Here is a 27,292-nt window from a genome sequence, read left to right as displayed (position 1 = left end):
TGGAAAAGGATTGAACACTTCCCCTGGTAAACTGTTCCACTCCTTCACGCCCTTCCCAATGAACGAAAACTTACCCCCAGTCGTTTCTGCTACAATCCCGTCTAATTTTATACTTGTGGTCAGCCACGCTGATACAATTATTTTCCAACTGACGCCTCTCACGGTCCCCCCCCCCCTCCCACCATACTTTCTCTCTTGTATAGGCTCTATATAATCCTACTTTGTATAAGTCTAGCTTTCTCCCTTCTTGTCTTGTACAGAACTGCTGTATTAGTAAATTATTTTGGGACTGAGTTTATAAAAGATTGCCATCCTGAGAGTACGTTGGAACCTTGCCTCGTATCATGTAGCCCCACATTCGATTTCCTGCTTGTTCAGTAATTTAAATTCTAATATGAAAGTTGAAATGCCTTTCACTCAACCTCGTAAGGAGGAGAGGCAGGGAACCCTAAAAGCTCCATTAATCAATCAATCAATCAATCAATCAATCAATCAATCAATCAATCAATCAATCAATCAATCAATCAATCAATCAATCAATCAATCAATCAATCAATCAATCAATCAATCAATCAATCCTGATCTGCATTTAGGGCAGTCGTCCAGGTGGCGGATTCCCTATCTGTTGTATTTCTAGCCTTTTCTTAAATGATTTCAAAGAAATTGGAAAATTATTGAACATCTCCCTTGGTAAGTCATTCCAATCCCTAACTCCCCTTCCTACAGTGCAAACACAGAAACGATGTCGCTATACTGAGTGTTCCGATTCTTTGAGCTCCTTACAGTCTATAGATTCTTGCTACCTCTTAACACCCGTTTGTACAGCAGATACATGAGCTTCAAGACGAATGAACATTACTGAAAACAGAATCACCTTCGTAAGGCTCCCTAGCTGTGTGGACTGGGATTAACGAGAAACAAATAACCAGACCAGGCTCTGGGGATAGTTGTTCTCAGCTACGCCGAACGAGCCCAGTGTCTTGGTATGCCCCAAAAACTGAGGAAAATTACAAGGACATCTGCAGTGTGATCGTCCCCTTTCAGACCTTCATGGAGAGAAATTGCAGTTTCTTTAATAGGTCTTCTTTATCAACACCTCGAAAAAGTTTTCTATAGCTGTGAAGTACGTCTTTCAACCATTATCTAAGACATAATCTTGTGACTGGCTAGACCTCACTCTGCATTATTCCTCGTCACAGCTCCTCATATACAGTAGATTGTTGTATTTTTGTTTTCGGTTAATAACCCCCCTTACTTACCGTTGCATACTGAGCATACTTGCTATGGGATGAGTCAGAATACACATTTCAGGTGCTCGATGGCCTTTAACTCGGCCGTCAGATCCTGACCTAATTTCAAATTCCCAGGTACATTATCCAAACTACCCAATTCATACCTGACTGGAGCACACAGCGCATTAGCTAAATAAATAAGACTATTAATGCATACGGTAATACGTAATATTAATGTACATATATAATGTTCGTACTGCTGTAAAGCCGGTTTATACGTAAGGCATCATCCATCTGCTCTATTCCTAAATTAGCCTTTGTCTTCGGCATTTGGAGTAGTGGCAACAATAACACGAATAAGGGTAACAGTGACAAAAGTCATTATTCAATTTGAATAACTGAATGTTTTACCTGATGCATCAGATATGGCGCACCTTTCGCAGGAGGCTTCAAATGTGCTTTTGTATGGTGCAGTAAGATATTTGGAGTGCCCATGACATCTTCACATGCCTCCATCAACTTTGGATGTGTCAGCAGGCGCGTGAAAACTCCTGAGTGGAATTGGAGATTGTGGATTGACAAGACCTGAAACATAAGAATAACAATTAGATCTGAAATATTAGTAACAGTTATAGAGTTCCTCGGTTAGTTTTAATTATAAGCTAGTCTTTAAAATTCCCAGCAGCCAGTGTTCAGAATTAACTAAGCGCCTCCAGATCCTCTATTGACAACCAGCTCTGCGGTCTCGTTCAAACCGACACTCATGTTCATTATATCATTAAAAACTGAGTCTAAACATCCCCGCCTTTGTCTCCCTCTACTTCTCATACGCTCCATCCCCGAGTCCATTAACCTTGCATGCAACCTTTCGTCCTCCTCCATTCACCTCACATGACCCAACAACGAAAGCTGGTTTATACGTAAGGCTTCATCCATTGAGTCATTTCTAAATTAGCCCTTATCTTCCCCATTTCCTGTATCCTTCTGCCATTGTTCCTGCCTGTTTCAACAAGCAATCATTCCCCTTGTTACTTCAAACTTATTAATATCCTGAGTCCAGCCAGTTTTCACTCCCGTACAGTAAATTCGATCTGGCAACAGGCCGATGTAAATATGTTTCCACCCTGGAGTCGACTTTTTTCTTACATAATACCGTTGTCGCACCTGCGACTTCACTTCATTAGCATTGCTGCACTTAACATCCTGGGAGAAAACACATCCTAAGTATTCGAAATGATCCACCTTTTCCAGCTACGTATTCCCTACCTTGCATTCAGTCACCTTAGGATTCTTCCCCACTAACATCGCTCTAATTTTGGAAATGTCCAATTTTCACATCAGTGTATAACATTCATATTAAGTAACTACACTGCGGAAAATGAAATCCCGACTCCAAGAAGGAGTTGTGCTAGGTAAACGAATTTCGGGAAACGTGTGTGCACATCTGAAAGATGAAGCCTATTCAAATTTACGTGCTAGTCGACGAAGAATGGAGCTAGCAGCGCCACTATGACGTTGCAAAGCACGTTTGCTTTAAAAACGCGCTGTACACTCTCTTAGTCATGGTCCGGTGTTGACGCTGTGAGGTAGGTGTGAGCCAAACATGCCTTAGAAACGAAGAAGGCAGTATCAGCAGATTACTGAGTTTGAACGTGGCCGTGTACTAGGGCTACGATAAGGTGGGTGTTCTTTCCGCGAACTTGCAGAAAGACTTGGCAGGGATGTATCCACAGTACATCGGTGTTGGCTACAACGGTCATGGGAAGGGACTGCCTGAAGAAGACGGGGTCCGGTTGAACATACTACGGGGAAGGAAGACCGCTGTATACGCTGCATGGTTGTGGTGAATCGTACTGCATCGAGCCAGACGTCCTGCAGCGTTCGTGGCACTAACTCCGAATCAATGTCATCTGCGACTTCAGTGGTGTCAAGTTAAAGCTCATTGTTGGGTGTAGTGCAGATCTGTTATTGTTCTCTGATGTGAAGCGTTTCTGTCTTGGTACGAGTGATGGCCGTGGTTTGGTAAGAAGGAGGCAAGGTGAACGCTTGGAACCAAGCTGTCTGCGGCTCGACATACCGTACTTACACCAGGAGTTATGGTCTGGGGAGCGATTTCCTTTGACACCAGAAGCACTCTCGTCGTTATCCCAAGAACATTGACAGCGGATTTGTACCTTCACTAGTGATAGAACCGGTTGTGCTGCCATTCATTCTCAGTATTCAAGGGGTGCATTCCTACAGGATAATGCTCGTCCTCATACCGCCGCTGTCACCCAGCGTGCTCTACAGAGTGTCGACCAGTTGCCTTAGCTTGCGAGATGACCATAACTTTCGCTCATTGAGCACGTATGGGGTATTATGGGGCGACAATTCCAGCGTCATCCAATACCAGCATTAACCGTTTATGATTTGAGCGACCAAGTGCATCAGGCGTGGAAGTATATTCCTGGAAATGGCATACGGCATCTGTACGACACAATGGATGCACGTCTGCATGCTTGCATTTTAAATCGTAGCGACTACAGCGGTTGGTACTGTACCGCCAAGTCACATGTCTTCTCGCGCACACTTGAACCTGCGAGCTGGAAACTTAAATCATTTAAATATTACGTAGACAATTGCTTAGGCTAAATTGCATTCCTCCAAACTAATGTTTTCGTGGTGTAGTGTTTTCGTTTTCCGCCAGTGCCTATATGACATGAAAGATAATTTTAAATACCATTCGCTTGTGTGAGGAAATGTAGACAAATGTATCCTACTTGTCCTTGCTGTATTACAAAAAATAATGGCTGTTGTTGCATCGTGTAAGGGAAGTGAGTCACTTGGGTGAATGACGAGTGTATGTGACGTTGGTCAGATAACCTGTGTGACAGTTGTAACTCAATGACGTGTACATTTGTAATTAATTGGAGTAAGGATTGGTAAGGGAGCGGCCGTAGTCCTTAACTTTGGAACTTGAATGAACTCCATCTGAAATCCAAGTGACTGCACATGTACCTTTGATACCTGGTAAGACGTCTTCTCATCACAACCCTCATACCTAATGCTGAAATAATAGTTGCCAATAAAGACCGATAAAATGCGTCCAAAAGTGTAATTTGCCTTAACATTAAAATTGATTGCCCTTCTGATGAAAAAATCCTTGTCAACGTCGAAGTTAGATCGTGAAGCTCCTAATAAAACTGCTGACAGTACATGTGAAATTTATAGTTATGAAATACTCGCATAACAATTGACTGGCTTGATATTGGTCTGTTGTACAAACGCCTGTGTGGTAATATGAAGGACGTTCCACACAGCGTCTAGAACAACCTATTCATTATGACCAGGCGTTACAGAACTATCTCTAACAGGTGATTTCTTACCACCATGTTGCTCACAAGTGTTTATCAAGACTTCGGTTCATGTTGTCTCCTGGTATACAGGTGATTTCAAAATACGGGGACAAAGTCCAGGTGGTGATTCCAGCCGGGATAAGGAAAAATAATGTTTTTTTAATGAACAGGCCCAGAGATTCGTGTGTTCCGAGATAGACGAAAGCATTTATAACATCATTATACCTCTTTTTAAGTAATTGCTTTAGTCAAAATGCGTCTCCGCTACACATTACGTGTCTGTAGAAGAAGTTCGTACACGAGTTTTATGTTACCATTCACCTGTATCTGAAACAAGCTTCTCCGACAGATGAATCAAAAATGCACCTAAGTAGGCCGGCTTGAAATGATCCACATGCTCCAGTTTCGTATTCCCTACCTGGTATTCAATCAGCTTAGGCTTCTTCCCCACTGACATCAATTTAGTCTTAGAAATGCTAATGTACATACTGTTCCCGTGATGTTTACCTGAGTAGCGTGTGAAACATGCCGTATCTGCCCACCCACTTCCTAAATGCATACTCTGCAGCAGAATAACACACGAATGTCACTTGTAACGCAGTCAAATGGTGCGTCGGTCTATGATGTGACTTTCGCTATGCATTTTCCGACATTTGTTCACAGGAACATTTTTGTTCCTCCTCCTGACAGATAACCAACTGAAGTTCGTTCTCATACTAATCACTCAAGGAGCTATCATTTATATGCATATTTTGCAGTACATTCAACTTACAGAAACAGGAGCTCTGTTGGCAGCCTCCTTCATTAAGTCACCTTTCCATGACGCTTCCATCCCTTCATTGCGCTTTTTGTTAAAAATTTCATCATATTCATCAGATAATATCTGAAATTCTCCTGGAGTGAATACGTTTTCTAGCTTTATGAAGCCATTCTCTTTGTAGTAATTCTTTTGTTGCTCCGTCAACATTTTGGCGGCAGTTTCTCTGAAACAATAAAAGCATATTGCGTTAGAAATGTATCTGTATTCAGACTACAATAGGACTGGCTAACCAAAGGATTCGAAACACATCTAAAGGTACATGATTAACAAATTATTTGATACTACATACACACAGGATGTATACTGTGATGATGACTAAATACCGTACGTTTCTACTCACCCAAAATGCAAACTGAAACAAGAATCGCCGTGTGTAGAAGGAATCATACGAAGACGATTATAGGGGCGGTTAGACTAACTAAGCTTTCATTCCTCTTCTGAGTGGGGAGGCGGGCCACCTAGTAGGGAACACTTGCTCTCCGGCCAAGAGAGTTGCGGGGGGTTAAAGGTGATGTGCTATATGTAGGTAAGGGTTATTCTGCCCGAAGGCAGGTCCGAACCTCCGCAGAGGTGTTCCTGAGCCGGAGTTTACGTGCGGTAGGGTGGCCAGTTCCTTTCCGCTCCTCCATTCCCTTACCCCCGACCAGCAGCGTGTGGCAACCCATCCAACTCCTGACCACGCCTAATATTGCTTAACTTCGGAGATCTCACGGGATCCGGTGTTTCAACACGGCTACGGCCGTTGCCGTGCTATATGTAGGAGAGGGTAAATAGAGGTGATGAGAATGGGAGATATGATTGGGAACGTCTTGGTTATTCCTCTTTCTGTGTTCCATTTATTTGCTTTTTTTCTTTATAATTTTTTATTTATTGTTTTTTAAATTCATTTTTGAATTTTTTATCATAACATTGTTTTGGTGTTTTATCCATGGGCAGTTAGATAAATTTGCCATGCTGTGGCCAAATGGTGACTGCAAATCTCGTTCATAAAGGCTCTAAACTGCTGCATAGTTCAGTCTATTTGAACCCTAAGAACAAAGAAAATAATTCCGAAAATTCATCGAAAATTTAACATGTAAATCTTTCTTGCAACACAATTAAAATTTTATTGAAATGTTTATGGTACATGGTGTGGATTACTGTAGTCACGTCCTAGTTCGTGAACAATGGGCAACGGCTGAGTGGCTTAGTGAGTGGTCCTGGGAGTCGGGATACCAGTTGGGTGTGGGCATCTCGTAAATATTCTGAGTCATGGCCTCCTTGTGCTCAGGCGGTTAGAGCCATACAATCCACCGGAGGTCCTTAACCCGTCAGAAGAGAGATCCTCACTTGGATTATGTGTAAGTAAGCGTAGCTTGTCCGGCCCCACGGTGTACGGGGCAACGTGTCCGCCTGTCACCGGGTTCGATTCCCGGCCCGGTCAGGGTTTTTTAATTGTACATGATTAATATCCCTGGCCTGGGGACTGGGTGTCTGCGTCGTCCTTAACGTTCCTTTCCTCACATTCAACACTTTACACTTCCGCCATTTACATAATACACGCAGGTTCCTCACATACTGAATGATGCAAGTAGGGGCAAAAGATTTTCATAGGTTACGCCCCGAACAAATAGCATTTTTTTTAGAAAAGCTTCCTGCTTCACGTAATTTTCACCAAGCACACTCAAAACGTGTCAAAAAAACCTCGGACTCCCATTTGACAAACGAGGGACTCTTTGGAAACAACTTGGCGAAAGAAATGGAATTGGATGGGGAGCTATCAATATTAATTGGGCTTATGGAAGAAAGAAAGTAGAATTGGCTAAGTCAGCAAAGATGATGCATCTGGATTTGCTAAGAGTAAGCGATATTCGGGTAAGAGTAGATAACGAGGAAGAGATAGGAGATTATAAAGTGTACTTGAGGGTTGTTAAAAAGGGAAAAGCAGAGTGTGAGGTAGGGCTGTTCGTCAGGAATACTATTGCACGCAAAATAGTTTCTGTTAGGCATGTAAACGAGCGAATAATCTGGGTAGATTTGACAGTTGGAGGGATTAGAACGAGAATTGACTCAGTGCATTCACCATGTGAGTGTGCAGATGAGGATGAAGTTGACAAGTTTTATCTATTATTGAGTGACATTGTAGTCAGGGTCAATATCAATATCAAAAGCCCATAAAACTGATCAACAGTTACATTACACTGACTACTGTTTGTAGGCATTTGATAGGGTAGATCATGGGAGACTACTGGCAAATGTGAGTGCGATTGGACTAGAAAAACGAGTGATTGAATGGGTGGCTATTTTTCCAGAAAATAGACGACACAAACAGCCAGTCCCCAGGACAGAGATATATTTTTGCTATTTGCTTTACGTCGCACGGACACAGATATTTCTTATGACGTAGGGAAACTAATCATTTACAACTAAAAGCCCCTGACCCAGACGATATTTTTTTCTAATTTTGATGGGAACGATCACAGGACATTGGATGCCGTAATATCACAGAGTCAGAAGAGAACTAAAGTATGTGAAGGTGTAGGGGGCAACGCGTCCGCCTGTCCCCCGGCGGCCCCGGGTTCGATTCCCGGCAGGACAGATCTTGTAAAGGAAGTCGTTCTTCCTCCTTTCAAGGGTGCCTCTTATCTAATTCTTTAAGCCGGACTAGGAATTCAGTTAGGTGGAAATGTAGTAAGCAGTCTGGCCTATGATGACGACTTGGTCTTTATTGCAGATTGTGCTGAAAGCCTGCTCTAATTCTCTGAGTTCTATTTACTAGAAACATGGCCACCCATTCCAGATAGATATAGCAGATATCTTGGATTCAGGAGGTCAAATGGACTGTATCGCGATCCTAATAGCTTCCATATCTTCCGCATATTTACCAATCACCCTTTCGCATCCTTCAGTTCTATTTTCATCTCTCGCATTGGAATCGCTCATTAGAACTATCCTATCCTTGCTGTTAAGAACGGGAAGAGTTTGCTGGACTTCTGTGCTAATATGGGTTTACCAATAACAAGTAGGCCTACATTCTTCACGCATAAGGCTATTGACCAGTACTCTTAGGAGGGTAGGGGCACCAGATCCATAACATTCTGTATCTTAACCGACTTTGAATTCAGGAAATCTGTTAGGAATGTGCGTGTTTTCCGGGGATTTTTCGATTTTACACACCACTACCTGAAATAAGTATCTCTTGGCCTGAGATAGAAACATTTAAATCTGTCTGCAGACGAATAAGTGTAGAAAATCCCCAGGACGAGGAAATTAGACAGAAGTACATGGATATTATTAGTGAAAAGTTCCAAACAATTGACAATAAGGAGGTTCAGGATGTAGAAAGAGAATGGATTTCATACAGAGATGTTGCGTTAGAAACAGCAGGGGTATGCCTAGCAACAACTGTGCGTAAAGATGGGGAAAGTGAACATCTTGGTGCAATGATGAAATGAGAGGAGCTTGTAAACGTAAAAGGAAGGCGTATCAGAAATGGCTCCAAACAACGACTGATGCAGACCGGGAATTGTACGTAGATGAAAGGAACAGGGCGAAGAAAATTGTTATTGAATTCAAAAAGAAGGCGTGGGAAGATTTTGGTACTAACCTAAAAAGGCTAGGTTAAGCAGCAGGGAAACCTATCCGGACGGTAATAAAGGATCTTAGGAAGAAAGGGAAAAAGAAATGAATAGTGTTTTTTGTAATTCAGGTGAACTCATAATAGATCCCAGGGAATCACTGGAAAGGAGGAAGGAATTGTTTGAAAATCTCTCGACGAAAAAGGAAATATTCCTAGTGACGTCACGAACAACCGAGCTCACGGGGAGGATGAAAATGGTGTTGGTGAAATTATAGCTGATGCAGTGGGAAGGATGGTAAATAAACTTCATTGACATAAAGCAGCAGGAATAGATTAAATTAGACATGAAATCGTGAAATTTAATGAAAAAGCAGAGATGAAATGGCTTCGTAGAGTAATATGATTAGCACGGAGTGTTAGTAAGACACCTTCTGATTGAACAAAAGCAGTAATTGAATCTGACTATAAGCAAGGGAACAGGAAGGATTGCAACAACTATGCAGGTATCTCATTTATCTGTATACAGGGCAAAATTTTTATTGGCATCTTGGGAGGGAGGGTGGTGCGATGAGTGCTTGAGAGGAAATTGCTTTATCTGTCCCTGTAATAATTAAGAGGGGAATTCCTCAAGGCAGTATTATTGGACCTTTATGTTTTCTTATATATATATCAATGATATGTGTAAAGAAGTGGAATCAGAGATAAGACTTTTTGCAGATGACGTTATTCTATACAAAGTAATAAATAAATTACAAGATTGTGAGCAACTGCAAAATGACCTCGATAATGTTGTGAGATGGACGGTAGGCAATGGTATGATGATAAACGGGGTTAAAAGTCAGGTTGTGAGTTTCACAAATAGGAAAAGTCCTCTCAGTTTTAATTACTGCGTTGATGGGGTGGAAGTTTATTTTGGTAGTCATTGTAAGTACCTAGGTGTAAATAAAAGGAAAGGTCTTCATTGGGGTGATCACATAAGTATGGTTGTTAATAAAGGGTACAGATCTCTGCACATGGTTATGAGGGTATTTAGGGGTTGTAGTAAGAATGTAAAGGGGAGGGCATATAAGTCTTTGGTAAGACCCCAACTAGAGTATTGTACCAGTGTATGGAACCCTCGCCAGGATACTTGATTCAAGTACTGGAAAAAATCCAAAGAAAAGCAGCTTTATTTGTTCTGGGTGATTTCCGACAAAAGAGTTGCGTTACAAAAATGTTGCAAAGTTTGGGCTCTGAAGACTTGAGAGAAAGGAGACAAGCTGCTCGACTAAGTGGTATGTTCCGAGCTGTCAGCGGAGAGATGGTGTAGAATGACATTAGTAGACGAATAAGTTTGAGTGGCGTCTTTCAATATAGGAAAGATCGCAATACGAAGATAAAGCTGGAATTCAAGAGGACAAATTGGGGCAAATATCCGTTTATAGGAAGGGGAGTTAGGGATTGGAATAACTTACCAAGGGAGATGTTCAATAAATTTCCAATTTCTTTACAATCATTTAAGGAAAGTTTAGGAAAGAACAGATATGGAATCTGCCACCTGGGCGGCTGCCCTAAATGCAGATCAGTAGTGATTGATTGATTGATTGATTGATTGATTAATTGATTGATTGATTGATTGATTGATTGATTGATTGATTGATTGATTGATTGATTGATTGATTGATTGATTGATTGATTGATTGATTGATTGATTGATTGATTGATTGATTGATTGATTGATTGATTGATTGTGATGTGCTTTGTTTCTTCTCTCACCACTTATCTCCTCTAGATGGTAGCATGCCATTCCTCAGGTTCTTTCGTGTTTTTGTAACTTCTGGTGGGTGACGTACTGGTTTATCATAGTACTCCAACTGTTCGATCCCTGTTATGAGGCGGTGATAGGAATGAGAAGTTTGCAAACTTAAAGGAAAACGGCAGAGCAGAGTTCACCACTGTTTGTGGCCGGGTTAATTCTCAGCTCTGTAACTTGCCACTGTTAGAACCCCTGCGTAGTACCGTTCGTGAAAAGTGAGAAACAATGCCGTTTTACATTTGATCGAACATTTCATATGTTAGCATAGCTTTTTTTTTGCTAGTGGCTTTTACGTCGCACCGACACGGATAGGTCTTATGGCGACGATGGGATAGGAAAGGCCTAGGAGTTGGAAGGAAGCGGCCGTGGCCTTAATTAAGGTACAGCCCCAGCATTTGCCTGGTGTGAAAATGGGAAACCACGGAAAACCATCTTCAGGGCTGCCGACAGTGGGATACGAACCCACTATCTCACGGATGCAAGCTCACAGCCGCGCACCCCTAACCGCACGGCCAACTCGCCCGGTAGCATAGCTTTTAACCGCGAGGTGCTGACAGGAACACTGACATCACTCTAGGCCTAATAACCTATGTAGAGTTCAGCTTAATGTGTGTCTGTGTCTATTATTAGTAGTAAAATGAAATGAAATGGCATATGGCTTTTAGTGCCGGGAGTGTCCGAGGACATGTTCGGCCTGCCAGGTGCAGATCTTTCGATTTGACACCCGTAGACGACCTGCCTGCCGTGATGAGGATGAAATGATGATGAAGACGACATACGCACCCATCCCCCGTGCCAGCGAAATTAAACAATGTTGGCTGAAATTCCCGACCCTGCCGGGAATCGAACCCGGGACCCCTCTGACCAAAAGCCAGCACGCTAACCATTTAGCCATGGAGCCGGACTATTATTAGTAGCGATGACATTAAATCATCACGGGAAAATGAATGGGTGGATTTTAATGAAACGTGGTATTTCAGTTTAGATGGTCGAGTAGTATCTTAGCCATAAGTTGTTCAAAACATTTCACCAGGAGGGGCATCACCATTTAACACGATTGAACAATATTTCCGTCCGTGTCTGTGGTGTAGTGGTTAGTGTCATTAGCTGCCACCCCCGGAGGCCCGGGTTCGATTCCTGGCTCTGCCACGAAATTTGAAAAGTGGTACGAGGCCTGGAAGGGGTCCACTCAGCCTCTGGAGGTCAACTGAGTAGAGGTGGGTTCGATTCCCACCTCAACTATCCTGGAAGTGTTTTTCCGTGGTTTCTCACCTCTCCTCCAGGCAAATGCCGGGATAGTACCTAACTTAAGGCCACGGCCGCTTCCTCCCTCTTCCTAATCTATCCCTTCCAATCTTCCCTTCCCCCCGCAAGGCCCCTGTTCAGCATAGCAGGTGAGGCCGCCTGGGCGAGGTACTGGTTATCCTCCCCAGTTGTAACCCTCGACCCAGAGCCTGAAGCTTCAGGACACTGCCCTTGAGCCGGTAGAGTCCGAGGAAAAAACCGACCCTGGAGCGTAAACAGATAAAGAAGAAGAAGAACAATATTTCCATGCTACGGGTGGTTTTACTCTAAAATAGTTCATGGCCAATTTTAGTTCTACACCTTTTCTCCGATACGGTGAAAAATAAAGGAAATATCAGTGGCAGTCGTCTGTAAGTTGCCCAACAGCCGGTAACTAACTGTATAGACTGTAAAGAAAGTTGCTATGGAGATCATCCCGGCAACCTTTTAAAGACTTTATACATCTGTCGGTATTTTTTAATGTTACCCGATATTTGGCTTTATTTTATACCGGAAGGAAAAGACCAAATCAAGATCAGCAATAATGTCAACAAAATAAAATGAAACTGCAAAGGGCCACAGTTCACAAGAGAGCGAGCACGTGACGATAAGAGCCTGACAGGGAGAGGCAATATCACTAACGTGCCTCAGAATCTTGGGAACAATATGCACGTGCTAAGTGATTGTTCCGTCAACCTACGGGTACTACAGACGGGGTTAAGTGTCAGGTTGTGAGTTTCACAAATGGGAAAAGTCCTCTCGGTTTTAATTACTGCGTTGATTGGGTGAAACTTCCCTTTGGGGATCATTGTAAGTATCTACGTGTTAATATAAGGAAAGATCTTCATTGGGGTAATCACAAAAATGGGATTGTAAATAAAAGGTACAGGTCTCTGCACATGGTTATGGGGGTGTTTAGGGGTTGTAGTAAGGATGTAAAGGAGAGGTCATATAAGTTTCAGGTAAGACCCCAACTAAAGTATGGTTCCAGTGTATGGGACCCTCACCGGGATTACTTGATTCAAGAACTGGAAAAAAACCCAAAGAAAAGCAGCTCGATTTGTTCTGAGTGATTTCCGACAAAAGAGTAGCGTTACAAAAATGTTGCAAAGTTTGGGCAGGGAAGAATTGGGAGAAAGAAGACGAGCTGCTCGACTAAGTGGTATGTTCCGAGCTGTCAGCGGAGAGATGGCGTAGGAGGACATCAGTAGACGAACCAGTTTAAGTGGCGTCTTTAAAAGTAGGAAAGATCACAATATGAAGATAAAGTAGGAATTCAAGAGGACAAACTGGGGCAAATATTCATTTATAGGAAGGGGACTTAGGGATTGAAATAACTTACCAAGGGAGATGTTCAATAACTTTCCAATTTCTTTGAAATCATTTAAGAAAAGGCTAGGAAAGCAACAGATAGGGAATCTGCCACCTGCCCTAAATGCAGATCAGTGTTGATTGATTGATTGATTGATTGATTGATTGATTGATTGATTGATTGATTGATTGATTGATTGATTGATTGATTGATTGATTGATTGATTGATTGATTGATTGATTGATTGATTGATTGATTGATTGATTGATTGATTGATTGATTGATTGATTGATTGATTGATTGATTGATTGATTGATTGATTGATTGATTGATTGATTGATTGATTGATTGATTGATTGATTGATTGATTGATTGATTGATTGATTGATTGATTGATTGATTGATTGATTGATTGATTGATTGATTGGATTTTAAGGAGCTTCACTACTACACGAAATACTTTCTGGTAAAACTTCAAATTATCTTTCTTCACCTTTATCCTATCATAACCACAATAAAATATATGTCTCCTCTCTTGCCATACCTGTAAATCGCACTATTGTTTACAACCACTCATTCGTATTTTCTGATTCCAGGTGTACAGTATAACAATAGTAATAACGTAATATTTAAAAGAATAGGTAATAGTAAAACCCTTAATTTTAATATGGCTGAAGTACACTTAAATGAAGTAACCACACTAATCCAACCACTCATCTCATTCATCCCTTCAACAATTGTCCAGCAAATAAGCGGGATTTACTCAACAAGGTCTCAATTTTCACACGAAAGCATGACTGTGTCAAATGTATTGCAGCTTCATGAAAGGACAATATGCCGTCAGTGTGTATGAAGTCTTGTCTGATCCTGTGTCGATGTGGAGCTTGCACTGGCAGTCTCCGCACTTTAATAAGTGTAATTGTTGTTAGTTGGGGCTACGGTTATGTAGGAGGTGATAGAGGCCTCCTTGTTATGTGTCATCCTAGCATTCGCATATAGTTGAAGTTATGAAAAACTTAATAAAGCACTTCAAGGATAACTGAAATTAGGATTTTAACTTACTTAAGGCTGAGAGTACTCTGCTTCAGTTCCTCAAACTATTCTTAACTTCGTGCCGGAGTCGGGAATCGAACCCATACAAGTGGGGTTGGGAGCTGAACCACGATACCAGACAGTATGGTAAGTATCTTCATTAAGAATGGAAAGGGCGTTCTAGATAACGATACATAACAACATGGCGAGAAGAAAGCTATATTTGAACCAATCAACACTATTCTAGAACATATTTTATCAGATCTGACCTGTGGCACAGTCACGCTTCCTGTCAAGGACAGAGTCATTGGATGACGCAGTATGAGGTCCAGTTAACGTCACTCAACTGATATGAAATCCCTCATGTTTATACACATAAGGGAATATCTGATGGGTACAATTCCATTACATTTCGTTGATACTTCATGCAAAGATTGAATCATACTGATAACCTATTCCTGAACCGCGTTGAAAATAACGAGCAGTTGCCTTCCTACTAGTTGCTTCACCAAAGATAGGAAATTTCATTTTGTCGAATTATCCTCCAGGCTGGCTTCACTTTTGGCCTGGGTGAGTAATTATCACCCAGTCCTATTCAACAGTGCATTAGAAGTTTTTTTTTTTGATATTTGCTTTACGTCGCGCCGACACAGATAGGTCTTATGGCGACAATGGGACAGGAAAGGGCTAGGAGTGGGAAGGAAGCGGCCGTGGCCTTAATTAAGGTACAGCCCCAGCATTTGCCTGGTGTGAAAATGGGAAACCACGGAAAACCATCTTCAGGGCTGCCGACAGTGGGATACGAACCCACTATCTCACGGATGCAAGCTCACAGCCGCGCACCCCTAACCGCACGGCCAACTCGCCCGGTAGCATAGCTTTTAACCGCGAGGTGCTGACAGGAACACTGACATCACTCTAGGCCTAATAACCTATGTAGAGTTCAGCTTAATGTGTGTCTGTGTCTATTATTAGTAGTAAAATGAAATGAAATGGCATATGGCTTTTAGTGCCGGGAGTGTCCGAGGACATGTTCGGCCTGCCAGGTGCAGATCTTTCGATTTGACACCCGTAGACGACCTGCCTGCCGTGATGAGGATGAAATGATGATGAAGACGACATACGCACCCATCCCCCGTGCCAGCGAAATTAAACAATGTTGGCTGAAATTCCCGACCCTGCCGGGAATCGAACCCGGGACCCCTCTGACCAAAAGCCAGCACGCTAACCATTTAGCCATGGAGCCGGACTATTATTAGTAGCGATGACATTAAATCATCACGGGAAAATGAATGGGTGGATTTTAATGAAACGTGGTATTTCAGTTTAGATGGTCGAGTAGTATCTTAGCCATAAGTTGTTCAAAACATTTCACCAGGAGGGGCATCACCATTTAACACGATTGAACAATATTTCCGTCCGTGTCTGTGGTGTAGTGGTTAGTGTCATTAGCTGCCACCCCCGGAGGCCCGGGTTCGATTCCTGGCTCTGCCACGAAATTTGAAAAGTGGTACGAGGCCTGGAAGGGGTCCACTCAGCCTCTGGAGGTCAACTGAGTAGAGGTGGGTTCGATTCCCACCTCAACTATCCTGGAAGTGTTTTTCCGTGGTTTCTCACCTCTCCTCCAGGCAAATGCCGGGATAGTACCTAACTTAAGGCCACGGCCGCTTCCTCCCTCTTCCTAATCTATCCCTTCCAATCTTCCCTTCCCCCCGCAAGGCCCCTGTTCAGCATAGCAGGTGAGGCCGCCTGGGCGAGGTACTGGTTATCCTCCCCAGTTGTAACCCTCGACCCAGAGCCTGAAGCTTCAGGACACTGCCCTTGAGCCGGTAGAGTCCGAGGAAAAAACCGACCCTGGAGCGTAAACAGATAAAGAAGAAGAAGAACAATATTTCCATGCTACGGGTGGTTTTACTCTAAAATAGTTCATGGCCAATTTTAGTTCTACACCTTTTCTCCGATACGGTGAAAAATAAAGGAAATATCAGTGGCAGTCGTCTGTAAGTTGCCCAACAGCCGGTAACTAACTGTATAGACTGTAAAGAAAGTTGCTATGGAGATCATCCCGGCAACCTTTTAAAGACTTTATACATCTGTCGGTATTTTTTAATGTTACCCGATATTTGGCTTTATTTTATACCGGAAGGAAAAGACCAAATCAAGATCAGCAATAATGTCAACAAAATAAAATGAAACTGCAAAGGGCCACAGTTCACAAGAGAGCGAGCACGTGACGATAAGAGCCTGACAGGGAGAGGCAATATCACTAACGTGCCTCAGAATCTTGGGAACAATATGCACGTGCTAAGTGATTGTTCCGTCAACCTACGGGTACTACAGACGGGGTTAAGTGTCAGGTTGTGAGTTTCACAAATGGGAAAAGTCCTCTCGGTTTTAATTACTGCGTTGATTGGGTGAAACTTCCCTTTGGGGATCATTGTAAGTATCTACGTGTTAATATAAGGAAAGATCTTCATTGGGGTAATCACAAAAATGGGATTGTAAATAAAAGGTACAGGTCTCTGCACATGGTTATGGGGGTGTTTAGGGGTTGTAGTAAGGATGTAAAGGAGAGGTCATATAAGTTTCAGGTAAGACCCCAACTAAAGTATGGTTCCAGTGTATGGGACCCTCACCGGGATTACTTGATTCAAGAACTGGAAAAAAACCCAAAGAAAAGCAGCTCGATTTGTTCTGAGTGATTTCCGACAAAAGAGTAGCGTTACAAAAATGTTGCAAAGTTTGGGCAGGGAAGAATTGGGAGAAAGAAGACGAGCTGCTCGACTAAGTGGTATGTTCCGAGCTGTCAGCGGAGAGATGGCGTAGGAGGACATCAGTAGACGAACCAGTTTAAGTGGCGTCTTTAAAAGTAGGAAAGATCACAATATGAAGATAAAGTAGGAATTCAAGAGGACAAACTGGGGCAAATATTCATTTATAGGAAGGGGACTTAGGGATTGAAATAACTTACCAAGGGAGATGTTCAATAACTTTCCAATTTCTTTGAAATCATTTAAGAAAAGGCTAGGAAAGCAACAGATAGGGAATCTGCCACCTGCCCTAAATGCAGATCAGTGTTGATTGATTGATTGATTGATTGATTGATTGATTGATTGATTGATTGATTGATTGATTGATTGATTGATTGATTGATTGATTGATTGATTGATTGATTGATTGATTGATTGATTGATTGATTGATTGATTGATTGATTGATTGATTGATTGATTGATTGATTGATTGATTGATTGATTGATTGATTGATTGATTGATTGATTGATTGATTGATTGATTGATTGATTGATTGATTGATTGATTGATTGATTGATTGATTGATTGATTGATTGATTGATTGATTGATTGATTGATTGATTGATTGATTGATTGATTGATTGATTGATTGATTGATTGATTGATTGATTGATTGATTGATTGATTGATTGATTGATTGATTGATTGATTGATTGATTGATTGATTGATTGATTGATTGATTGATTGGATTTTAAGGAGCTTCACTACTACACGAAATACTTTCTGGTAAAACTTCAAATTATCTTTCTTCACCTTTATCCTATCATAACCACAATAAAATATATGTCTCCTCTCTTGCCATACCTGTAAATCGCACTATTGTTTACAACCACTCATTCGTATTTTCTGATTCCAGGTGTACAGTATAACAATAGTAATAACGTAATATTTAAAAGAATAGGTAATAGTAAAACCCTTAATTTTAATATGGCTGAAGTACACTTAAATGAAGTAACCACACTAATCCAACCACTCATCTCATTCATCCCTTCAACAATTGTCCAGCAAATAAGCGGGATTTACTCAACAAGGTCTCAATTTTCACACGAAAGCATGACTGTGTCAAATGTATTGCAGCTTCATGAAAGGACAATATGCCGTCAGTGTGTATGAAGTCTTGTCTGATCCTGTGTCGATGTGGAGCTTGCACTGGCAGTCTCCGCACTTTAATAAGTGTAATTGTTGTTAGTTGGGGCTACGGTTATGTAGGAGGTGATAGAGGCCTCCTTGTTATGTGTCATCCTAGCATTCGCATATAGTTGAAGTTATGAAAAACTTAATAAAGCACTTCAAGGATAACTGAAATTAGGATTTTAACTTACTTAAGGCTGAGAGTACTCTGCTTCAGTTCCTCAAACTATTCTTAACTTCGTGCCGGAGTCGGGAATCGAACCCATACAAGTGGGGTTGGGAGCTGAACCACGATACCAGACAGTATGGTAAGTATCTTCATTAAGAATGGAAAGGGCGTTCTAGATAACGATACATAACAACATGGCGAGAAGAAAGCTATATTTGAACCAATCAACACTATTCTAGAACATATTTTATCAGATCTGACCTGTGGCACAGTCACGCTTCCTGTCAAGGACAGAGTCATTGGATGACGCAGTATGAGGTCCAGTTAACGTCACTCAACTGATATGAAATCCCTCATGTTTATACACATAAGGGAATATCTGATGGGTACAATTCCATTACATTTCGTTGATACTTCATGCAAAGATTGAATCATACTGATAACCTATTCCTGAACCGCGTTGAAAATAACGAGCAGTTGCCTTCCTACTAGTTGCTTCACCAAAGATAGGAAATTTCATTTTGTCGAATTATCCTCCAGGCTGGCTTCACTTTTGGCCTGGGTGAGTAATTATCACCCAGTCCTATTCAACAGTGCATTAGAAGTTTTTTTTTTTTGATATTTGCTTTACGTCGCGCCGACACAGATAGGTCTTATGGCGACAATGGGACAGGAAAGGGCTAGGAGTGGGAAGGAAACGGCCGTGGCCTTAATTAAGGTACAGCCCCAGCATTTGCCTGGTGTGAAAATGGGAAACCACGGAAAACCATTTTCAGGGCTGCCGACAGTGGGGTTCGAACCTACTATCTCCCGAATACTGGATACTGGCCGCAATTAAGCGACTGCAGCTATCGAGCTCGGTGCATTAGAAGTTGCGACCATTTTATTTAGTAATACATACTGGACCACCACCTCGCTAACCATACTAATATGCAATAATGTGTGAAGGAAATGTCTGACAATTGCTGATCTAATGGTCGTAACGTTTGTCAGGAGAGAGACTGGGATAATCTAAGAAAGAGCCACATTTAGACTAACCTCTGCCAATGATGAGATTTGGTCTTTATACTTCCCATGATGAAAATTCCTATCGCGGGAATGAATTTAACGCTCAACTGCTGTACCTTAATTAAGGGCACGGCCGCTTCCTTCCTACGCACAGCCCCAGCATTTGCCTTGTGTGAAAATGTGAATCCAGCAATTCACGGAAATCCTATCCTTTCCCATCGTCGCCATAAGACCTATCTGTATAGGTGCGACGTAAAGCAAGTTGTAAAATAAAAAATCTAAAATAACAATACAAGAAAACTACTTCCTTGTAACGTGCAATGTAAATTAAGTGTAACCATAAAGTGAATGCATAAATAATTCCAAAATAAAAAAGGATGAAATGGCTCTCTTCTGTATGTTCACGGTGTATTCTGGATAAGATTATCAGCTTCAAGACACTACTTATTGTGACCGGTAATAAATGGTTCCTCAAACAGTTCGATGTTGAATCTGATATACTGTAGAAAGAAAGAAAGAAAGACTTCTCATGAAAAATGCAGTTGGCTTGCGAACCACAGCGGTAGACTAAGTTTATATCTTCAAGATCGCTAAATAATAACAAATTAACTAAACGTCCTCCTAAGTGGTACCTGGTTAAGTTGTTAGAAACAGATGTTCCTAATGAGGAAAAATAAAGACGCATAGTACTTTGAAGGCAGTACCACTGAACGAGTTTTTCTTTCTTAATAAAATTGAAATTGTCCTTCTTCATTATTTTATCTGCCTGTGTAGCCTCCCGTATCGTTCGAGAACTCAAAAGCCATAGATGAGTTATTGGAGACTATTCTCATCCTGACGCCAAAGAAATATCGGAGTAGTGTACGATTTCGAGTCTCGGAGCACTTTTCCGGCTATAGTGCACAGCCGTCATTAGAGTTACTGAACATCAACGATTGATATGCACATTCTTCTGGTATTTTTCCGTCCTCCGGATGATATGACAATTATCAAGAAAATATGCTTACTTTACTTTAACTTGTAATAGGTATCAACTTTGACTGTTACGAGTGAGCGTGGGCACTGTACCGAACCTCAATCACATGATCATTTCTGTAGCAGTTATCCATACATACCGCGATTCCTGTATGCAAACAAGTCACGCAGATAAATGCGTCCAGAATGTGAAGACAAAAAATCAAAATTAAAATAAATAATGGAAGTAAGTTGGAGTAAAATGGAGTAGCTTATACCTCTTGGTGGAATCGGATGATCTCATAGTCTGTCAGGTGGCTAAACTCACGCGGAGGAACTCTTGAAGACCAAACACCTATCATCGTCGTTGTATTTGCACTCTTCTTCTTCCTTCGTTACAGGGGCCAGGATTAGTTTTGTCAACAGTCCTGTGCAATACTTATCTGAGTTACCTGGTGTCTATAATATGTATCGTGGCACGCTAGGCTATGGAGAGAGATACTAGATCCACTAATGCACGAAATGTTATGCTGTGTAGAACTGATATGACACACTAGCCAGCATATTGCTCGTACCTGCCTAAACATACACCTTATCTCTGTTACGTTTCTTACATTTTTGTACAAGATGTTCTACGTCACACCGACATAGATAGGTCTTATGGAGACGATGGGATAGGAAAGGGCTAGAAGTGGGAAGGAAGCGGCCGTGGCCTTAAGGTACAGCCCCAGCATGTGCCTGGTGTGAAAATGGGAAACCAGGGAAAACCATACTCAGGGCTGCCTACAGTGGGGTTCGAATCCACTATCTACCGAATGCAAGCTCTCAGCTGCGCGCCCCTAACCGCACGGCCAACTCGCTCGGTGGTGTGTTTCCTTAGGGTAAAAATTAAGAAGAAATTAGGCTAAAAGTTTTCTTTCGTATACATGTTCTATTTCTTATGTTTAGGTAAATGATAACAAATATTAACATCCATTCATTATACACTAGGCATTTGTGGTTTGAATTTGGCATTGATACTGGAATATATTTCTGAAAAATTATAAGACAAAATATACCAAAATAATTGAACTGTTATTGTGAAAATAATTCAAGAACATAGAAAACATAACAACCAAAATCATAATCGATTTTTCGAAATATGTTTCTAAGAATTCCATCTGTAATTTAACACAATATGACGGTGGAAGTTCATCCATTCAGACTTGAGCTAATATCCAATGAAATTCAAGTCCAAAATGATCATGGAAGTTCCAGCCAAAGATGGAATTACTGTTCTGATAATTTACATCTAATATTACTTAAGTTATTTTAAAAATGCCGTTCTCTCGGAAGGAAATCGGGCATTTTCCCGGTAAATTCTCATTCCCATCGGTGCAACATTCGAGCTGCTGCTCTGTGGATCCAGTAACAGCTTTAAGCAGTAGATATTTCGTTGGATAAAATTAACTTAGTATCATTAATATCTACATAACTTCAAGTATAAGCTACACTATTTTCACGTCTAAATTGAGTGTGAGACGAATATTTTTATCGAGCCAATGACGTTCGGGTACACGTGACTGATGTAGTTTTCATTGCCTTACAGCGTGTTATACGTTGACATTCGTTAATGATACATAAATTAATAAATAAATAAATAAACAAATAAATAAATAAATAAATAAATTGCCCAATTATAGATTGGCCGTTGTGTTTTCTGTTTCCAAGGTAGTTGGTCCAATCTTGTTTGAGATTGGTGATATCTGAGGTCGATTAATTGCGACAACCTCGTGTCGTTTCCCCCCCCCCCCCGCATGTTAAAGAACTCTTGTGGGACAAAATTCTGAAACCCTGGTGTATCTTAAAATCTAAAGCAATCGATGTGAAGTGAAACTATTATTGGCCGTGCGGTTAGCGGCGCGCAGCTGTGAGCTTGCATTCGGGAGATAATGGGTTCGAACCCCACTCTCAGCATCCCTGAAAATGGTTTTCCGTGGTTTCCCATTTTCACACCAGACAAATGCTTGGGCTGTACCTTACTTAAGGCCACGGCCGGTTCCTTCCTACTCCTAGCCCTTTCCTATCCCATCGTCGCCATAAGACCAGTCTCTGTCGGTGCGACGTAAAGCAACGTGTACAAAAGTCCTATTATTAGTTGAATATATATATTCATACACAGAACTTTTCAAGAAGAAAGATGCTGGAGTAGTTCATGGTCGCAACTTGGAAGAGGGGCAAGATGACAACATTATTAATTGTATACTGTTAAGTTACAAACTGATTTAAAACCAGTTTTAATAATTTACTGTACAGTGGAAGAACGAAATTTGCTCCTCCCTCATCAACTTATGGCGGGAGGACGAGGGGGGGGGGGCGAAATATTTGTCCAGATTGACACACAACTTAGTTGCTAGCCTAGAAGAAAGGAAAGGGCTCTTATTTAATCATACAAAATAGTAGTTTTCTCTTTTCATTGCTCAGAATTTAAAAATAATTGTATTTCTTCATCGGTCGTGTCCACAGTAGGAAAGAAATGCAGTTTTTAATCTCCCGTAATCTCTGTCTGTCTGTTTGTACGAGCATCACGAGAAAATAGTTGAACAGAATTTAAAGAAAATCAGTATACAAAGTCGGGGAGTAAGGCACTACAATTTAGGTTATACATAATTTTAATCATGCTGGGCGAAATTGTAGTTCAGGGGAAGGCCAAAAATGAATTCTCAAACATCTATGATATCAGTGGTCCTATCGATAAATACTACTTTACAAAAGTTATAGAAAATACAATTTCCGATCACTTATGTATTGCAAAATGATACCGTACCAGCTAAGGTAACAGAGATATTCATGAATATAGACTTTTGTTCTTAGTCCATATCAACGCTGGACCACGAGAAAATGATTGAACAAATTTGAATAAAAATTGGTATGCCAATTCTGATAATAAGGTACTACAGCTCAGGCAATAAATAATGTTATTCACGCTGAGTGAAACTGTAGTTTAGGAAAAGGCCTAAAATGTAATTCGCAAATATTCATGTTATTAGTATTCCTACCCATAAATACTATTTAACAACTGTTACAGAAAATATAATTTCCGTCATTTATGTGTTTTAGTTTTACCGTACCGACTATGATAACCGTGATATTCGTGATTTTAGACCTTTGTGCTTAGTCCATATCAACCTCGAGCGTCTCTAACAAGGAAATAGTGTTTAATCGTGTTAAGTGTTGATGGTGGAGGTTTTTGTCGTGATGGCCTTAAAGTGAAAAAACGCGTGGTCAACAGCCCATATCGACAAGGTAAATTGTGAAGATGACCATTAAAATGAGGAAAATATCGTGAGCCGGGCTGAGTGGCTCAGACGGTTGAGGCGCTGGCAGGTTCGATCCTGGCTCAGTCCGGTGGTATTTGAGGATACTCAAATACGTCAGCCTCATGTTGGTAGATTTACTGGCACGTAAAATGACTCCTGTGGGACAGAATTCCGGCACCTCGACGTCTCAGAAAACCGACAAAAAGTAGTTATTGAGAGGTATAAAAAAACAACATTAGGCCCTATTCCTTATTAACATATCGCGAAAGAACGATCGCTTGAAGAATAAGACAAGAAAAACTCCCTGTAAATTGGAAGCCGTAATATCACAGAGTCCTAAGAAAACTAAAATGTGTGAAGGCCTAAAATATCGAAATCCCATAAAATTGATCAATAAAACACTACACTGACTGCTGTTTGTTGTGATTTGCTTTTTTTCCTTCTGTTGCTACTCACCTCTAACTCATGGTAGCATGTTATTGCTCTGGTTCATACATGTCCTTATAACTACAGGTACGTGACACAATGGTTCATTATAGTATTCTAGCTATTCGATCGCTGCTATGAGGCGCTCATACGAAAGCGAAGTTTTTGTCGGAAAATAGCAGAGCAGTTTTCACCACTGTCTGTGGCTGGGTCACTGGCAAAAGTGAGAAACAATTCCGGCAACCTTTTAAGACTATGTTGGCCTACATCTGTCAGTACTTTTTAATATTAAAACGATATTATCTTTCCCTTATATCGAATAGAAGAGATCAAATCAAGGTCAGCAATAATGCAAACAAAATAATATGAAACTGCAAAGGGCCACAGAGAGCAAGAAAGCGAGCACGTGACGATAAGAGGCTGACAGAGAGAGGCAATACCATTTACGTGCCTCAGAATCTTGGGAACAATATGCTCGTGCTAAGTGATTGTTCCGTTATTATGGGTACTACAGCCAGTGTCCGACTCGTTGGCTGAATGGTCAGCGTACTGGCCTTCGGTTCAGAGGGTCCCGGGTTCGATTCCCGGCCGGCTCGGGGATTTTAACCTTCATTGGTTAATTCCAACGGCTCGGGGACTGGGTGTTTGTGCTGTCCCCAACATCCCTGCAAATCACGCACCACACATAACACTATCCTCCACCACAATAACACGCAGTTACCTACACATGGCAGATGCCGCCCACCCTCATCGGACGGTCTGTTCACAGCACAGCTAAAAGATACATGAAACCTTTCTTTTTAGTATTTCACATGAAGCTATCTTTTTTTTTTTTTTTGGCATGTTGCTTTAGGTCGCACACAGATACATGTTATGGCGACGATGGGATAGGAAAGGGCGAGGAGTGGGAAAGAAGCGATCGAGGTCTTAATTAAAGTACAACCCCAGAATTTGACCGATGTGAAAATGGGAAACCATCTTCAAGGCTGCCATCATTGGGGGTTCAAACCCACTGTCTCCCGAATGCAAACTGAAACTGATAGCTACGTGACCCAAACCGCTCAGCCACTTGTTCGATAGGGACGTGGTGCTGGTCACATCACTCACATATCTTCCACCAAGGGTCAAAAATGTAGATTCTTACCATTAATATCTCCCACTGGCCACCAGATAAGAAGGGATTCTTGATCTTCCGTATATTATAAATAATTACGTGTCGTTATATTTAAAAAATCATACCACTATACTTCATACTAAAATATTATTGGTTGGCTGTGCGGGTAGAGGCGCGCGGCTGTGAGCTTGCATCCGGGGGATAGTGGGTTCGAATCCCACTGTCGGCAGCCCTAAAGATGGTTTTCCGTGCTTTCCCATTTTTTGCTAGTTGCTTCACGTCGCACCGACACAGATAGGCCCTATAGCGACGATGGGACAGGGAAGGGCTAGGAGTGGGAAGGAAGCGACCGTGGCCTTAATTAAGGTACAGCCCCAGCATTTGCCTGGTGTGAAAATGGGAAACCACGGAAAACCACTTTCAGAGCTGCCGACAGTGGGGTTCGAAACTACTATCTCCCGAATACTGGATACTGGCCGCACTTCAGCGACTGCAGCTATCGAGCTCGGTTTTCCCACTTTCACACCACGCAAATGCTGGGGCTGTACCTTAATTAAGGCCACGGCCGCTTCCTTCCAACTCCTGGCTCTTTCCTATCCCATCGTCGCCATAAGACCTATCTGTGTCGGTGCGACGTAAGGCCCCTAGCAAAAAAAAAAAAAATATTATTGAGTAAAATACATCCGTGCGAAATTTTTGAAATGAAAAGTTACGACCCTGGGGATCGAATTCCACTTCAAACAGGATGTTATTATATCAATAGACAAGTAAAACCTGAACGTTGATCCTTTTAAAGTACATCTAGGGAAACAAATGAATGTACGTCTGTTAACAAAAATACTCCGACGAAAGTGAGATGAAAAGAAATAGAATATCAGCAGCCATGGATAATAATAATAATAATAATAATAATAATAATAATAATAATAATAATAATAATAATAATAATAAAAATAGTAATTTGTGTTTAACGTCCCATTGCTTCCTATAGATTTTAAGAGACACGGGAGTTGCTGAATTCCACGCCGAAAATTGGTTCTTTGGTGTTTTAATACATCTACTGACATATGTCTCTCGCATTCGTTCTGTAAAAGTCAACTCTATGCGCGATGTAACTTGAGTGGGTGTTGTTTTTTTTTTTTTAATGTAAAATATGCAATAAATGTTGTTACTGAGTTGTTAGAACTGCCAAGTGAATAAACTAAAGTTTGATATATAATTACCAAATGATGAAGAATGTTATTAACTAGTGTTACTTTGGAACTGGATTGTACTTATGGAAATATACAGTACTTGCAATCAACAACAAAAGACGGCATACTTACATGGTGATTTTAAGTTGTCCTTCCCAGAGTGACAGGAACGTATCTGCTCCTGGTCGCTTTATATAATGTTCACCCTGACTTGATTTTATCACAATTGTCAAGTTCAAGCCTTAAACTGGTTGCTAAACTGGTTTCATATCAGACCTTCTGACCTTGGAGATGACCACATCTAACTTTATGGAATAAGAGATTGGCGTTGGAATTTGTAGTGGACAATTAAATAAAAGTGTTTATCAGTTTAATGTAAAAGCGAATATCATGTTATTCGGCTATCTCCTTCGTACTATTGGCTATAAGATACAGAGCAAAGGGTTCAAAGGTTTCCTTTTACGTCGCACCGACACAGATAGGTCTTATGGCGACGATAGAATAGGCAAGGCCTAGGAGTGGGAAGGAAGTGGCGTGGCCTTAATTGAGGTACAGCCTCAGCATTTGCCTGGTGTGAAAATGGGAAATCTCAGAAAACCATCTTCAAAACTGCCGACAGTGGGGTTCTAACCCACTATCTCCCGGATGCAAGCTCACAGCTGAGCGCCCCTAACCGCACGGCTAACTCGCCCGGTTTTCAAAGAATAATGTCGTGTGAAATACAAGGGTAGAGTTTTCTTTAAACCACTTCGGGTCCACGGTAATAATTAAAATACATTTAAAGAACCATATGCATACATATGTATAGGGTGGTAG

The 27,292-nt window shown here is 41.3% G+C and overlaps 1 protein-coding gene across 1 annotated transcript in view; it reads right to left on the bottom strand.

The window, feature by feature from the left end:
* Positions 1–26,754, bottom strand: part of LOC136864177 (phytanoyl-CoA dioxygenase, peroxisomal) — a 42,616-nt gene extending 15,862 nt beyond the window's left edge. The window contains exons 1-3 of the mRNA XM_067140833.2: positions 26,609–26,754; positions 5,340–5,550; positions 1,644–1,817 (exon numbers count right to left, since the gene is read on the bottom strand). Of these exons, the coding sequence (XP_066996934.2) occupies positions 1,644–1,817; positions 5,340–5,534 (369 nt within the window). The 5' untranslated portion in view covers positions 5,535–5,550; positions 26,609–26,754. The remainder of the gene's footprint in view (positions 1–1,643; positions 1,818–5,339; positions 5,551–26,608) is intronic.
* Positions 26,755–27,292: the final 538 nt, after the last annotated feature.

Source organism: Anabrus simplex, chromosome 2, assembly GCF_040414725.1.
Source record: "Anabrus simplex isolate iqAnaSimp1 chromosome 2, ASM4041472v1, whole genome shotgun sequence".
Classification (NCBI taxonomy): domain Eukaryota; kingdom Metazoa; phylum Arthropoda; class Insecta; order Orthoptera; family Tettigoniidae; genus Anabrus; species Anabrus simplex.
This window is presented reverse-complemented; position numbering and strand designations above follow the sequence as displayed.